Source organism: Thunnus maccoyii, chromosome 9 (genome assembly GCF_910596095.1).
Source record: "Thunnus maccoyii chromosome 9, fThuMac1.1, whole genome shotgun sequence".
NCBI lineage: Eukaryota > Metazoa > Chordata > Actinopteri > Scombriformes > Scombridae > Thunnus > Thunnus maccoyii.
Window position 1 is genome coordinate 30952547 of NC_056541.1, and position 12150 is coordinate 30964696.

At 40.0% G+C, this 12150-nt stretch overlaps 1 protein-coding gene across 4 annotated transcripts in view; it reads right to left on the bottom strand.

Moving 5' to 3' along the window:
- The window catches only part of mamdc2a (MAM domain containing 2a), a 41787-nt gene extending 30159 nt beyond the window's left edge, over window positions 1–11628 (bottom strand). For 2 of the 4 annotated variants that reach the window (XM_042421699.1, XM_042421702.1), the window contains exons 1-2: window positions 11396–11628; window positions 11079–11204 (exon numbers count right to left, since the gene is read on the bottom strand). In XM_042421699.1, coding sequence (XP_042277633.1) covers window positions 11079–11204; window positions 11396–11423 — 154 coding nt within the window. In that variant the 5' untranslated portion in view covers window positions 11424–11628. Of the gene's footprint in view, window positions 1–5854; window positions 9460–10632; window positions 10736–11078; window positions 11205–11395 lie in introns of those variants that run through there. The other 2 variants (XM_042421701.1, XM_042421700.1) reach the window with 2 other exon arrangements.
- Between the last annotated feature and the right edge of the window lie 522 nt (window positions 11629–12150).

A 12150-nucleotide genomic window follows, 5' to 3' on the forward strand; every position in this document is an offset into this window, starting at 1 on the left:
TTTATAAGCCCTCAAAGTTGCAGTGCCACATCAACTTTACAATGTAAAACAATGGGGAGGCATGAACTTTGTGTCAAACAGAGGCTTCTGATGTCTAAACTATAAGTCTGACCACTTTCAAACCTGTATCAATGGATTTGCTACGAAATTTCCTGCTGAAATATGATTTTTAATGTAAGATGGCCAAGGTAATGGGATTTATTATAGGATATTTCACAAGAAGTGTTCTCTAAAATTCCCCTCTCCAACTGCTTCTGGTGATGTCAATCCCTCAGTCCTGTGACACATTTCACAATACACACTCATTATAAAATCACAGAAAGAGCAAGAAAAGACTTTAAAACTCAGACTCTAATATCTCAAAACAGTAAAAGAAAAAACATGTAAATTCAAGATTTGTAGGTCAAAGTCTCGTGACTCATTTAAAGTTCAAATGAAGTGGAATGTGGAAGCAGTAAATGTTCAGAAAGGTGTGGGTTCGCTCACACTCTCCATTCAAATCAAACTTTGACCAGGTCATGTGGGTTAAAAGTCTTTCCTTTTCTAAAAATAGACTTGATGAAAATTAGGAAAATATTTTGTTTTACACACAAACTCATCAAGAGTTTTCAATTTACTAATTGAAATCCAAGTGAATGGGCCCAAAACTTGCATGATTTTGATGACACAGGTGTGGGCAAGACAGACATGTCTCACCCTGCAGAAAATTCTCATTCTGTCAATCAATCTTTCAAAATAAAAGCACACCACACTTGTAATAAATATCCCTCATTTTTAAAAAAACAAAATGATCTGATCCCGACGGGCCAGAGTGTGAGGTCCTGACTAACGCTGCTTGCAGCTTTAATTATATAAATATTTTGTTTGGTGGAATATTTGTTCTGTGTATAAAGTTCAGCTTCTAGTGATCAAGACTTTAATGTGTCATTATGTGTAATGGGCATCTGTGCTTCATAGCCTAGCAAATAAATCATTCTCATCCATTAAGAATCAACCTTGACAGAAGGAGAAGGGGGTATTCTTGAACTCACAACCTCAGCATTGTTCTACAGTTTACTGTCTTAACAGTACTGTGCACTAAATGATTGTGTCACTGGAGCCCACACAAAGAAAAAAGGAGGAGCAGCAGGAGCTTATAAGCTTTGCAATGGAGAACACAACACTAAAATACAACATACAACATACAACACATATAAACACACAAAAACCAAGACCTTCAATTTATACTTTGAAAAAAACAAGGGAAGCAGAAAGACTGCAATAATGTTAAGAGGAGAACATACAGAGATAAGAAATAGAGTTTCTTATTTCAGTATTTGGATATGTGCATTACATGACAGTCATATTATGAATTGAGGCTTATTTTGATTACTGACACACTGGAATAAGGTTTCCATCTTCCCTTTATGTCACAATCCACATAAAGGAGAGTCTTCTTACCAATTCACACAGGTCTGAGAGAGCAGAGAGACAATTTAGTGGATATAAACAGTGTTTATGTAGAGCTGGTTTAAGTGCACTGAGTTCTAAATCAGGTTGGGGAGGGAAGGCAGGGGTATTTGCAGTTGTATCTGTGATCCCTTATTTGGTCAAATGAACTTCATAGAGAATCTTACCAGCAGGAGAGGTCTTTGAGCAGTGATTTTCTCCAACAACAAGTCATGTAGGAGCAAGGAGGACAGGCAGACACAGCCCAACATGTACCAACGTATGCAGAAAAGACAATATAAGCCTTCAGCCTCACTGATCCACAGCTGATGTGACTGGGTCAGATATACACTGGTAATCAACAATTTTCATTCACTGAGTCACACTGACTGTACCTGGCTTTACATATATAAGCCAAATTACTACATATCACATGTTCTTTACATCATAACTGAGCATTTTGCATTCATGTGCCTGTGTCTTAGAAATCTTAATGTATGTGTAGACTCTTGAAAGTACAAACTGACTGCACTTATATAGCACTGTTCTTTCCTTTACAATATTTGCCTCTCAATCACACATAGACTCACACACCGGTGGCAGCGGAGCTGCCTTGCAAGGCGCTGGCCTGACCATCAAGAGCAACTTGGGAGTTCAGTGTCTTGCTCAAGGACACTTCAACAAATGGACAGGAAGAGCCAGGAATTGAACTGCCAACCCTGCTGCTACTGGACGACCCGCTCTACCTCCAGAGCCACAGCCTCCCTCCTGACCTTTCAAATCAATCTGTACTCAAACTGCTTTAACAATGTATGCAGACTTAATGAACTGTGACAGATTATACAACTAAAACAAGTTTCAATAGTCAGCTAACTGATTTTCATACTGCACATATATGAATGGAAACCAATGCCCACTGCCAAGAACAACCAGGACTATAAAACATAGACTGCATTTAAAATGGTCTGCTGAAATGTGAACTCTACTGGTAATTAAGGAATTAAAACCTGCAAAAACAGTCATGATCTCGTATAATCAGCACTACATATGTGACAAATGTACTACTATAGTAAACCACATTCAACATTGTTATTTAAATGATGATTACACTGTGTATGAGTGTTACTATTTTATCTAGATCATGATGAATTGTTCCTGTCTTGTACTGCAACTCTGCAACATCAGCAGACTTATCAGCTAAGGTTAAAGGAAGTTCAGCATTATATTTGTAAAGAAGAAGATGTAGAAATTAAAAAGGCATAAGTAGAGGGTGTGTTAGAGCCATTTTTTGTGTTAATTGCAAATTATACTCTCACAGTTTGCCAACGTGATGTAAATCTTATGATCTGACTTATGAATCGACTTATGTCAGCTTAATGTTTTGAGCAGTTATTTTTGGATTTATGCTGATTAATCAGATGATGATGATCAGCTGTGATAGAAGGAAGTGAGAGGTCAGACCAGCTGGTCATCTCAGCTGCTAGCAGGCCGACTCCTGAGATGATCGGCTGGTCAGCATGTTGTCATCCTGGGGAGAATATGATCAGATGAACTGATCTGTGCAGCTCTTTGGTGATTTACTGCTGGCTCTAATATCTAAGCAGCATTTTGATATATGATATAATTCCTTTTGGAAGATAAATGTTGGTTTCAAAGATAAATCTAACAATTGTAGCTGCCACATTGGTTTGTCTGAATGTAAATTGAAACTTCATGTTTTTACTGGACATCCTCCCGTCTTCAGAAGTTTGCGCTCCCGGGTCCAACTTGCCCAGTCCGAACCATGGAAGTATTACAATACATTATAATATGTCCATGGTCCGAACTAGCGAGTATGCAAGTCCGAACTTGGCATACTTAGTATTGAGACAGGCCCTGTGTTCCATTTGGGAAACCAGTTCTACCCAGGTTAGGCATTATTGGCCATTGTTAACAATACCAGTTGATAATGCATTAAGGAGTATTGTGTGTACACAAACACTGTAGCAACATGTCCACAGATAGAAGTTGTACAGTACTGTGTATACGACTGATTTAATGAGACACATTAAGACAGAAGTTCTAAAAAAGGGTATATTACTACAGTTTTCACACTGTTGATGAGTTGAGCAGCCATCTTGGATTTTGAGGTCGGGGTTGTTGAGGTTCTTCCCACTATCTGAGTCGGAAATCCGACTTCAGGGGGTGTTCCAGTTGAAATTTCTGACTGGGAACTTGTAACCTCCGACTTCCCAGTTAAAATGGAATGCACAATGAGTCACGGAAAAATGTAGGAAACGTGTGTAGAACGGGGCATCGGTACCGTCTTTGACCTCACATTAGACTTATAAAAAATTTTTGTTATCTTTGTTTACAGTGAGAATAAATTAGCCAAATGAAGGCAACAGAATCAGTGGCTGCAGTGTTGTGGTTTGGACTGTTTAATGTGTGAGTCAAGAAGCAGAGCCCTGTCAAGGTGGCACAGTTTAAAAGAAATTTCAAAGAACAGGCCACAACACTGGCAAACTGCGATCTGTGTGCCTGATGCATGTTCATCAGTTTTATTGGTGAAGGCAGAGTTAATGGCACTTTGCACCTCAGGCTTTGATTCAATAAAATAGAGCCCTTATTTTTGCCAAAAACTTTCAAAATTGTCAGTACCTACACACTCATGTTTCAAGAGTCTGAAACACGAGAGGAGAGAAGATGAGAGGAGAGGAGTTTGGACTGGAGGGCCACTAACATTAGCAGAACTTTTCACCTTACATTGTCAACATATTCTAAGTCAGAAATTGGCCAGGAGAAGCTCTAAACAGTCCAGGCAGAGAGATAAGGAGTATTCGTCTTGGTGGTCTGTGGGACAGCTGTGAAGGCCTGACAGCTCTCCACCTCACTCTATCCATCCCTGCCTGAGTGTTTATCCTATTTCAGCACAGCCTGAAGCCTCTGTCTATGATGTCTCTGTTTAGTGAATATAATCACCTAGGACATCCGTTCTCATTTAACCACAAACTCTGCCTTCGTTCTTCTTTTTGGTGCAGCCTCCTCAACTCACCCACATTGCCATGGCAACCAAACAGCAAACACCACCGTGGTTACGTCTTCTTTTTTATGAGCCTATTTATTGCAAAACTGGGTGTAATCTACCGCCATCTCCAAGGTCGAGCTACAGCCTGGAACTTATTCCATGTCTGTCTGGTTAGTGGTTTAGTGAGCACCACGCTGGGTCTCTGCTGAAGCTTCTGTTTGGGGTAGAGCTCTGTTTTCAGTTTCATAGGAATATGCAGCATACTAGCTACACCCTCAGAGCTCAAGGCTTGGCTAGAAGAGAAATGGCACACACAATGTCCAGTAGAGCCACTTATTTTTACAGTGTGAACATAAACTGTGCTGACAGATGATCATAAACAGAGAGAGCTGCTTTGGGATGCTCTGAGGCTGGATGCACACAGCAGCGCAGGCAGTGGACACCTCTGTAATGCGGGAGATCAAAATTCAGCACGCTTTACAATATGAAATCTCTCAATTTCAGTGACATAGTTTCAGTTCAGAGCCTGAAATTATCTAGTTATCACATTTCAGAGCATATAACCATGAGTTCAAGTCTTATGATGATGAGTTCTGACACTATTCACTATACTATACCTGGCATCAATTTTCTTGGAGGAAGAATTCTCCAGAAAACCTTCATTTTTTGTTTTTTGAATGATTATGAAGGAGAATTAGGGCCACTGTTGGGAAAAGGGACTTTTTGAATTGTAATACTTTCAGAAAAAAGTCATAAAGTCATAATATTGATAGAACTAAGTTGTAATTAAATAAAGTCATCATTTTGGAAGAAAAATGTCATGGTGGTATGATAATTAATAATAATCAGTACTGTTTGTGACATCTCTCATCCAGCCAAGAAAAAGTCATAATACTTTGTGATAAATTAACAAAAAAACAAAACAAAACAAAACAAAATTTCATGAAGTTATTATGGAAAAAAAGTTATTATATTATGATAATAAAGTCGGGATATTTTGAGAAAAAGGCTGAGAACAACAAAATGGGGTTGACTGGATTACACATTTCCTAAATGTTCATATGTTACTTTCTTTGCAAAGGACTGCATGTCACTTTGCTATAATTGGTACACAGCTCCCTCCCGCTACTGACTGCTTTTGTGGCAATGTGCAGGAGGGACCGGAACCGAAAAGCACTAGTCTGTTTTATTCAAAATGCTACATTTAAAGGCAGTCTGTTGTAAAGAGTCGTTAAGAGAAGGTATGTGTGAATAAGCATTTTTCAATCAGCCTACCCAGAGTGAATATCACAGTAGGTGCTCAACAACAAATTTACTTTCTCTATTTGTTTTCAACTTGTGTATCCAGTTTTCAACATTTTGTATCAATTTTTGTGTCTTAACAAACATTTAACATTTAAAAACTAGGACAAAGCCCACCTGACTCTTTAGGCGAGGCTCCCTCTAGTCCCTGAGCCAGTGCTGCTGCAGCCTCATCTTCCTGCCTGGCAGCTCCGCCTGTGGTAACACAGCTATCCAGGCAATATTTTGGTTTGGTATCCCAGTGTGTTTGACCCATTTAAAGAGTCTCACTGACACCACACTGCACCTTACTTACAACAGATTCTTTCATTAGATGCCACATTCAAACATGTTACTGTTAAATGTAGCTGCACTACTGCTGTGATAAATGCTTTGATTGGCAAAATAAATTCTCTAAATTCTCAAATAATAGGTGAGTCTCAAATAATTATAAGGACAAAAAAAACATCACTAATAAAGGCCATAGAGGAGGCGTATGATCACCTGTACTATAACATGGTAAAGGGTTTCCCACACTCATAATTGTCTTTATAGCATAAATACTGTTTTTATTCACACTCACCTCTGTTTTGCTGCCCCTTAGATTGCTGTTAGTGACTGTAAGTGAAACTTTCTGTGTCATACAGATGTTTCAAATGAAAAGCATATGGTAAGAGACAGGAGCTGTTATTATTATGGACTATTATCTAATATTCAAAATATCTGTGACAGAACTGTTGGGTTTCATTGTCATGAGCTTAACAGTGATTGCAAATACTGCAAAAAGACTTGATTGAAATTAGAGTATTTAGTGAGCGAGAACAGTATGTTAAAAAGAAAACATGATGACATGACTGTTGACCGTCCCAACAGTCACATGACACGCATCAAGTGCCGCCCCTAGCACCAATAGGAAGCGTTGCACTGCAGTAGTAACCTGGGTATAACTCCAGTTCTATGAGTACAGGACAGTGAAATGTCAGGGGTGAGTTGCCTATTGTAGTTGTCTAATTTTTATTAATAACTTTAAAAAATAAGATTAACAACAATTAATTAATTTTTGCCTTTTAGATACAGGTACAAGTGTGCAACAAACTAGTAAATAACATCTGTAGTTGGGCCAACACTGTATTGAAGTACAAAACAGCTTTTTCTCTGGACGACAGCTGCAAATAGGACAGTAGCATGAAGTGTTGCAGGGCGGAGCGTCACTGGCGAGCACCTAGCTGCCCTAGCTGCTAGGAGTTGTACATGGAAAATAATAGGAGTGGCTGTTTTGATGCACGCAGTTCAACATCTGTGTGTTTTGGCCTTTTCCCTAACTTTAACAATCACAACTAAATACCTAACCCCAACCCTAACCCTAAACTGAACCTGAACCCAGTTCTAACTTTAACCCTAAAACCCTACTACAAACAGTACTTTGCTCAAATGCAAATCTGATAACTGCACATACTGAAGAGAAGCTTACAAAAACTTTTTCTGTCGCTTGTAAACACCTGATGTTTAATAGTAGCGAATGCATTTTACTGAGATGTCAGAAGTCTGATCACTTGAGTCCAAAAATAAGCAAACGAACCTGCTGTTTGGTTATTGGTTGTGGCCCAAATCCTTCTCTTTGTCCATCCTGTTGGTTTTGCAGGTGCTGTTTTGAAAGATGAGGAATAACTGGGTGCCCCTTCAAATGGAAGGGATGCATATTATACATTTTTACTGATGCAGCCAATGAGGGATCCTCTCATTGTCATGAGCAACTCCTAAAAAAGAAGCAGCTGATGAACTTCTTGGGCTCTAGGCCTGCATGTTTTTTCAAAAGCCCTCAATATTTTAGGTTTTTAAAATAACTTTGTGTCATTTCCCCTCAGTCTCTCTGACTGGACAAGCAAATCAGAGGAGCACAAGTTCTATTACTGGGGAAATATCACCATCTAGGTCTGCCCTAACATTGTCTTGGGGGGTTATTGTCTTATTTGTGTTGTGTTTCATTAATTCATGTCACCTCAGTGAGCAAGCTTGCTAGCTAGCTGGCTAACTAGCTTATGGACTATGGACATAAAGTTTGAAATAAAAGACGGAAAGAGAAAGTGAAGAAAATAAAGGAGGAGGGAGGAGGACACACATCAAGGAGAAACAAGGAAAGGAGAAATGTGTGAAAACAGGCCAGGAGTGAAAAAAAGAGCAAAAAGGAAAGGACAGGGAAAGTTGTTGGGGTTCCTTAATTTGCAGTCAGAGCAGCCGAGATTATTATGGCTTATGGATTTAAATGTAGCAGATTTGTCAGCTAAACATTCATTCTATGAACTCTACTCCAGCATAGTATAACAAAAATAGGTGTCAAGATTAGTAATGCTGTTTATGAAAATTCCTACCCTGCCTATGTTAAATGGTAAACAATAGTTGTATCGGACAATTTTTGCCTCTTTTTAGGTGGCAGGAGTGAAAATGAGTCATCCTCAACATTTGTTGTGTTATGGTTTCAGAATGATGAAGACAAATGGAGAACAATTAGATACAAAATAGGATGTAGGCTCTACAGGATGATTTTTTCCTGGGCAACTATCATATTTTTCCCAAATGATGTACAGATTTTTAGGTATTCTATTATCTCGAATAGCTTCAAAAATAGTGCATACAGCTGCCATACATGGAAAAAAAAAAGGTTTGGGCTAAGCCCCGAATGTTTACAATGTCTGGCTCCACCCCTGCTGATGAAACTCTCTTTATCACAGCAGACACGTTGTCTACGCCCTCTTAAGGACAATAGCGCAGTTAAAAGTGAAAAGCTGTGAGGACAACTACTCATTCTGAAGTGACAGAAGAAGTCAACTTTCTGAGTCAAGGCTGTGAAAGCAGGAATGCAAGCCTGCAGCCATCTGTTATAATGTATCATTACCAAAGCAGCAAGCTACCATGCAAGGTGCTGACCCTGCGATTAGTACGTGACCTGCTCTATCTCCTGAACCACACGTGATGACTTGAAATACCTGCAGAAATCATTGATCTTATTGTGTCTTTAGTCTCATATAGTACATAAATGATCATGAAATTGATATGATATATTAAAACTGAATTCTGGACAGTTTTTGGTGCAGAATTCCTTCTTTTCTTCTTTTTTGATTTTCTGGAAGTGTATTTTGTATTTTCAGTATGTAATGAGAAACCAGTAGCTGAAACATTTTTCTGCCTCTTTCCTAATATGTTGCAAAAATGGTGTTAATGCTTCCGTCTCAAAGAGTCAGAAACATAACACATGCTCGCCATGCTGTGGAGCATCGCAAGATTTCATACGTTTCAACTGAAGCTTGTGGCGTACACAATTCTGATCCACTTATTTCTACCTATCGTCCAAAAAGGTGAGATTCAGCCTACTTTCACAAGTGCCACATTTTCCCAGATTCCCCTCTGTGCCTGTTCGTAACACGCATACGCATGCTTATCATTTCTTGAGAGCCACAAATATATTTATCAATTGACAAACATATCAATTAAAACGAAGGATTTAACAAATTAAATGGTTTTAATCCAGACAGAGGCCCATTAGTTGATTCTGCTGCCAGGCAAATGTGTCTTTGCTCTTATTGGCTGGTTTTACTGCCTCTAGCTCTGTTTTTTTCTCCTGTGTGTGCTTGTTCTTTCCTCTCCGGCAGTTTAACTGATCGGGGCGTGTGCCTTTGTCCCGCTCAACAAGTCAGAGCCCAGAAGCCCCGCCCCACTGTGATGTGACAGTGTTTATATTAAACAGCCCCCACCGCACTCAGACACAGAGCTGAGCGACTCACTGTTCGCTTGTTTATTCAAAGCTTATTAATATTAAACGTGTCACGTGTGTCACGTGTGTCGCCTCGTATCTCTCATGGCAGGGTTGTACAGCTCTGATCAAGACATGACATGACAATCGCAGAGCCCAGAAGCCCCGCCCCACCGCTGCACAGAGGAGCAGCTGATTGCTTGTTTATTCAGAGTTTAAGTTTATTAATATTAATTGTGCCACGTGTCCAAATTGCACAAAATTTGACACTGCACTTCCTTTGTTCCCCAGCAAGGCAACTGCCAAGTGTGGTGTTGATCAGATGAACGGTTCAAGAGATACACGAAGGACATACATGCAGACATAGAGACACACAGACAGAGATTCCTTCCTTTAGTAGCTAGATTTCAAGGTACAGTATATCCAGGATGTGCCAATGTTGGAGCGAATGTGATAAAATACCTCCTTTCACAATTTGAACAATCACTGAAGGTCAAATAAAAGCTCACTTCAATGACGTGAAACAAAGGTCACTGAAATGCATACTTCTACAGTCAAATCACTATCGCTCAAAAACATTTTTTGCAGCTTTCAGTTGCATCTTGTGGTCTTAATGAGTAGATCTCAGTTGTCATGGAGAAGGTACAGTTGTCAATTTCTTTGGTCACCTGATGACAACTGGACCATCTTCATCTCTGAACCATTTCTATGACAACTGAGCAAACTGCAATCTGCTCTTGGAAGGTGACTGAGATGTGATTGAAAGCTCCAGAAAAAGCCAGTAAATGGACATTTTAATTAATTCTTTCTATTTTATGAGGATGCGAGCTCAGTACAACAACAGTTCACACAATGGTAGTGTCCAGTGGGAGACATGATGTCATGTTTGAGATTAACAACAATGAATGCTAACCTCTGGTTCTGTGTCTACAGACAGGAAATCCTCAAATAGCTGTTTTATCACAGGAAAAACCCTGCTCACGTTTTTTTACTCATCTCGGTGAGTATGAAATGACTCACATACACTCAACAACTCACATAAACTCAACAACTCCCTGACCGCTAAACTCAATGTCTCCTTCTATTAATTAGCATATAATAGGTCAGTTATGCAGAAGTTGAGGTCCTGCTCAACTGCATACACATATAGCTCCAGCTGCCAAGTTACCTTCTGATGAGTACTGATTTATCAGTGGTGTCCCACCCTTTCTGTTGACTACATCTGTCTTATGTATGAACATTTCAGTGGTTTCCAAGCTGAAGGTCAAAACCTATAAAATAGGCAGAAAATAATAAAAAATGACACTTTGCTTTAATTTTTGTACTTTTCTCTAGTCTTTGATTAATCCTGTGATATATAGTACTTTGAAGTTACACTTTAAGCCTCTGAAATGATTTACATGCTGACATTGGTGAATGGCTCTTTCACCAACCAAGCCAATATCCGAGCAGATTAACCAAGTACGTTTATCCGCCCATGGATGAGAGGTCACAGGTAGATACAGCTTTGTATTGAGAGGCCACGTGCTATCAGTTATGCTGCTATCAGTATACGTGATACTGCATTATTCCAAGCATGTTTATTTCAGTCGGTGACACGTAATGACACTGTACCTTCTTCATTCATGCTCCAGCTGCCATACGCAGGGTCTGATGTGTAGCCACATGTGCCCAGCTCAAAGTTGCAGGACCCGGGCAGCAGCAGCTGCTGCGCCCTGAGGAAACCGCACAGTAGCAGCGCTGCAAGGAGAGAACAGACAAGCATCCATGCTGCACAGTTGATGTCCAATTTATCAGTGATTCATTCAACCTTGTTAACTTCGTGGATGAAACTAAGCACACAGATCAAAGTTAGAGGAACTTGGCTTAATTACATTCACAGTGAACTGTAGGACTGCATTTGCACTCAAAGTGAAATGATTTGGATTTACCTTGCAAAGTGAGACAAACGCTGCTCATCGTAACCGCCGCTGCAGATCCCGCTGTAGTTTACTGATCGTCTCCTGTTAAATTAACCAAATAACGGCAGCGCCACCAGCTCGTCGAGACCCTCACTGGTTGCCTCTCACATGTTGTAACAGCAGGAGAGATGGAGTGTTTATCCGGCTGGATGAATGGAGGTCCCAGGGGCGGGAGGGACAAGCAGCGGGTCCAAGTCTCAGCTCTTCCCCGCCTCCTTCTGCTCCTCTGATCTGTCATGCTGATGAACCAGGGCCGGACCCAGACTGGTTCAGGGCCCGTCTGTGGAGCACGCAGCCACCCTGAATATGCTTCACCATCTGAGTTGTTTCTAGTCACACAGTAACATGCCTTTGAAACCTCGACATTTCTTCTTATGAAAAATATAAATAGTCTGTAAAAACAGACAACAACAATCATACAACAGTATTACTTTGGAAAGAATTGATCGAGCAGAGAAGCTAAAATGGATCTGTGTTTTTAATACATCAGTTTGCTTCATTCATTTAAACTAGGAGCTATAAGCAGCAGAACTGCATTTTGTTTGATTATTCTCTGTAGGTTCATCAAGATGAGCAGCCTTGATCACGTTACACATAACTACCCCACTCCCATTACATTGTGCTGAGACGTTTTGCTTCTGCCGTTGAGAGCTCTCGGTGAGCTCCTTATGATCTTCATAGAAGACTAAAGTAGAGGAATAAACTTACTTTGAGTTTCCTCTGTA